Source organism: Cupressus sempervirens, chromosome 7, assembly GCF_028749045.1.
Source record: "Cupressus sempervirens isolate cs-2001-9-10 chromosome 7, ASM2874904v1, whole genome shotgun sequence".
Classification (NCBI taxonomy): Eukaryota; Viridiplantae; Streptophyta; class Pinopsida; order Cupressales; family Cupressaceae; genus Cupressus; species Cupressus sempervirens.
In genome coordinates, this window is record NC_143124.1 from 317,392,260 (window position 1) to 317,397,307 (window position 5,048).

Consider the following 5,048-nt stretch of genomic DNA (forward strand, 5'->3'; position numbering starts at 1 on the left):
TACCTAGTCCAACTAAGGTTTTGATGAGTTTTAAGGTGCTATTGGAACACTTTTTGTATGCTTGAATAGATGGTAACAATGGGTTCATACCTGATTTCTTGGTTTCTTCACAAAAAGGCTACTGGAAGAGCCCTAAATTAGGCCTCCACCCGAATTTGTAGGGCTAGTAACTTATTACCCTTAAGGACTCATCAGACTTGGCCTTAATAGCATTTGTTTCATACATCACATAATCAAATATTTTTGAGGTTTTAAGCCACCAAAAAGCCGGACAACAATAATGATAAAAATGAGGGTTTTGAGGGCTGCCTGTTGTCCTCAACTTTCAAACACCTTATTCAACTCATAGAAACTTCTCCTCTACAAAAAATAACCTTATTATATCACTCTTGAATCTTTCCAAAGGGAAAGTCTTGAATCTTTATGCTTTGCTCTTGAGAACAAATTGTTTGATGCTTGCTCCTAGCCGGGCATTGCCTAGCTCGCCTAGGGCTTTGTCAAAAAAATGCTTGCACACATTTTTTGGGGCCTTTCTTGAAATATGTTACACATTAGGTTCTATAGTTTTGGAATCCGAATGACCATGGAAATCCCATGGTGGAAACAAGAGCTACAGCCCATTCATTGTTGACAACTCAAAACTGGACAGCAAACTCTTACTTTTAAAGAAATTTAACAAAACCTTCCAAAACGTGTTTAAAAATCTAATATAATGCATGGATAATGGAGAATATACAATATAGTAACTAAAACATGCAAAAAAATGACAGTAAAAACTTTATTTGCTGCCAAACAACACCAAAAATCAGTCAAAACGTATTAGAAACCAATCACAATTTGTTGTAGCAGCACAATGCAATACAAAAAAATGATGTCCAACCCTTGGTTCATGTTTTTCCAACCTTAAATAGGCTATCCCATGGTGTATGGGTTGAGTTAGGTCATTTTTAGCCACTTAAACAAGTTAACTTTCTCTCTAACACAAGTTGCTTAACACTTTTATATAAGTGACCGGCAACTTAGCAATTTTTAGTTCTTTTTTTTTTCTCTTTGCAATATTGTCACCAATACCATTTTTGGGTCTTCTCAAGGAACTCTTGGGCTTCAAACTTTATTCAATACACCATTCTAATTTTTAAGGAACACCCTATGCACTAGAAATCAAAACATCACAACATGACAATACATTGTCAATCACTTGGACCAAGAGCCTAAACTAGAGCAAAACATACCAAATGAGATAGAAACTTTTATTCTATCTACAAACTTCTTAGAAGAAGTTCATCACACAAAAATTTGATATGGTGGGAGCCTTGAACGGGTGCTCCTGCACCATACTCCCCCCCTCAACACAAACTAAGGCACTTTAGGGTCAAGAAGAGCTGGATCAATGCCAAACTTCTTGAAATGTGCTTCCTCAATCCAAGTAGCTTCATATTCAGGTTGACCCTTCCATTTGATTAGATGTTCCATATACACTTGACGTCGTGTATTTTTTTTCACCATGGATTCCAATACTTTCTCTGCTTTGGCTGGTTGTTTGTTGGGCATTGCATTAGTGTCAAGGTCTTGTAGGACCCTTGGTGGAGCTGCACTTTGCTGACTGATTTCTCCCTTAAATCTGATTAGGTCTGCAACATTAAACACTAGTGAGATAGCTAGTTCTGATCGCAAGTCCACTTTGTAGGCATTCTCTCCATACTTCACTAGAACCTTGCACGGGCCAATTCTTCGCATTTGGAGCTTAGTGGGCATACCTTGCTGCATTATAGCTTTGTTGAGATGGACCATAACATAGTCCCCAATCTAAAACTATACTTCTTTCCTCTTCTCATCCATTTTGGCCTTGAGTCTTTGAGTAGATTCCAACATAGTTTTGTTCACTTGTTCTTGAACCTCTTTTATAGTTTGGGTAAAATCTTCAGTGTCCCCACTTTTTTACTCTATAGGACCTAAGTCTCTCAACTCATTCACTCCTCTAGGGTGTCTACCATATACTATCTCAAAAGGACTTCTTCCTATGGTCCTATTAACACTATCATTATAAGCATATTCAGCCTGAGATATAACAAGATCCCAAGTCTGCCCATACTCCTTTGTTAAGCACCTTAACAAGTTACCAAGCACCCTGTTGATGACCTCAGTTTGACCATCAATTTGAGGATGGTATGTTGAACTGAAAGAAAGATTAGTTCCTAGACTTTTAAATAAGGTTTTCCAAAAATGACCCATGAACTTGCTTACCCTATCAGACACAATACTCAAAGGAATTCCATGGATCCGAACTATCTCCTTGAAGAAGAGATGTGCTATATAACTTGCATCATGAGTAGTCTTACATGGAATAAAATGACTCATTTTAGAGAACCTATCTACTACAACATAAATTCTATCCATACCTAATTTGGTTTTGGGAAGTCCAACCACAAAGTCCATACTTACAGATTCCCAAGGCCTATTTGGAATTGGCAAGGGTTGATAGAGTCCTGGATTTCTTGAACCTCCTTTGCTCTTTGACATATTGCACATTGCTATAAATATCTCCGTACATCCCTTGCTAACTTAGGCAGAAAGTAGTATCTCTGTACTAACTTCAATGTCTTGTTTATGCCAAAATGTCCACTCAAGCTACCATTATGCTTCTCTTGAATCAAATTTTCTCTCATGGATCCCTTAGGTACACATAGCTGATTACCTTTAAATAGCAATCCATTTTGAAGGGTATAATCTACAAAATCACTATGAAAAAGATTCTCAAACTCTAGGCATACCTTGTAGGCTTGGGAGAAGTCTTCATCTTCTTCATACAAGTCTTTAAAACCTTCTATTCCAATGCTTTGTAGTTGCACTTCTTGGACAGTCAAAAGCTTCCTACTCAAGGCATCTGCTACTTTGTTGAGTTGCCCCTTCTTGTGTTTGATTGTGAATGTAAAAGATTGTAGATACTCCATCCACTTCAAATGCCTGTTACTAAGCTTCTCTTGAGTGTTGATATAACTCAAAGCTTGATTATCTATAAAGACAACAAATTATTTGGGTAGGAGGTAATGTCTCCACTTCTTGAGAGATAGTACTAATGCATACAACTCCAAGACATAAGCTGAATATTTCTTCTTTGCTTCATTGAGTTTCTCATTGAAAAATGCTACAGGTCTTCCTTCCTTACTCAGTACACCCCCTACTGCTACATTACTTGCATCACATTCAAGAGTGAATAATTTATCAAATGTAGGTAAGATTAAAATGGGTTTTGTAGCTACCTCTTGTTTCAATGTTTGAAATGCCTTCTCTGCCACCTTAGTCCATTTGAACTTTTTTTTCAGCCCACCTTTGATGGAGTCTAGTATTGGTGAAAAAATCCCACTAAAGTTCCTCACAAACTTTCTATAAAATTGTGCTGGGCCATGAAAACTTCTCACTTCAGTCCCTGTTCTAGGAGTAGGCCAACCTAGGATTTCCTACACTTTTCTTGGGTCCATTTTAAGATTACCCTTATACACTACAAAGCCCAAATAAACCAATTCATACTGCATGAATACACACTTTTCCAAATTAATGGCTAGTTTCTCTTCCTGGAGTCTCTTTAGGACTAACCTTACATGTTCTAGGTGCTCTTCTTTTGTCTTGGGATAGATGAGTATATCATCTAGATACACTACCACAAATCTACCTGTGAAGTCCTTCAAGACCTCATTCATTAATCTCACGAAAGTGCATGGGGCATTTTTGAGCCCAAATGGCATCACAAGCCATTCATACAACCCATCTATTGTTTTAAAAGTAGTCTTCAATTCATCACCCTCCTTGATTCTAATTTGATGATAACCACTCTTTAAATCTAGATTAGTAGAGTACCTAGCACCTCCCAAACAATCCATCAAGTCCTCTATTCTTGGAATAGGGAATCTATACCTGATAGTGATCCAGTTAATAGCCCTTGAATCTATTCTTGGAGTAGAGTACTGCACATGGACTAATGCTCTTCTTAATTAGCCGTTGATCCAATAATTCTTGCACTTGTCTTGCCAATTCCTTATTCTGATATGGAGTAAGCTTATAAGCTACTTTGTTGGGCAAAGAAGCACCGGGTACAAAATAAATTTGATGGTTAATTTCTCTTTTAGGTGGTAGTACTGCTAGTGTACTATCTAAAATAATATCTTTAAAATCATCAAGGATTTGTTGCACTTCAAGAGGTATTGGCTGAAACTTCATATCTTCTTCTTTTGGTTTCACCATAACTACACATCCTATGGTTTCCTCATCCTGTAAATCTTGCAAGAACTCCTTGCCAGTACTAAGTAACACACTAGGTGTCTTAGAGGCTTCCCCTTCATTCTCTATTAAGGACAGAATTTTGAAAGTCCTTCCATCTTTCTTGAAAGAAATGGCATTTTCTTCTCCATCATAAATCACCTTCCTTTTAAATTGCCAAGGTCTTCCCAATAGAAGATGGCATGCCTCCATGGGTAAGAGATCACAAAGCACATTGTCTGTATAGGCTCCAATAGAAAACTCAACCCATGTTTGCTCATTAACAAGTACACTTTGCTCTTGATTCAACCAAGTTACCTTATAGGTATTTGCATGGGGAACCTTTGTAAGTTTCAGCTTCTTTGCTACCTCCTCTGATATAATATTATCTGTAGATCCAGAATCTACTATAACCTTGCAAACTTTTCCTTGAATCTTACACCTGACTCTAAAGAGAGCCCTCCTCTGCTTAGGTTCACTCAGATTGGGCTGCCTTATGAGCACCATTCTAATCATCAAGTTCTCACCCATTTCTAATTCTAGTTTGCTAAATTAACTAGTGCTTGAGCTGCCACCATCATCTTGAGCATAAGCCACTATTTTTTCATTGGTAGAGGTTGATGGTTTATCAGGACACTTGTAAGCAGGATGCCCAAGCTATCCACATTGGTAACACTTCATCATGGCAAAATAGGAGCTACTCCTTCCTGCTCCTCTTCCTCTACTTCCTTGAGATCTTCTTCCTCTACCAAAATATCCCCTTGTTCTGATTTTAGAACTTTGTTCCAAGAGTT

The 5,048-nt window shown here is 37.7% G+C and overlaps 1 protein-coding gene across 1 annotated transcript; it reads right to left on the reverse strand.

Annotated features, from left to right (window-relative positions):
* Positions 1 to 3,927: 3,927 nt before the first annotated feature.
* On the reverse strand, positions 3,928 to 4,785 carry LOC149546693 (uncharacterized). The gene has a single exon (XM_089794036.1). The coding sequence runs from the start codon at positions 4,783 to 4,785 to the stop codon at positions 3,928 to 3,930; it is 858 nt and encodes a 285-aa protein (XP_089650162.1).
* Between the last annotated feature and the right edge of the window lie 263 nt (positions 4,786 to 5,048).

Excerpts from the sequence above, each read along its gene's own strand:
- LOC149546693 (XM_089794036.1), bottom strand. The coding sequence starts at position 4,785 with ATGGGTGAGAACTTGATGATTAGAATGGTGCTCATAAGGCAGCCCAAT.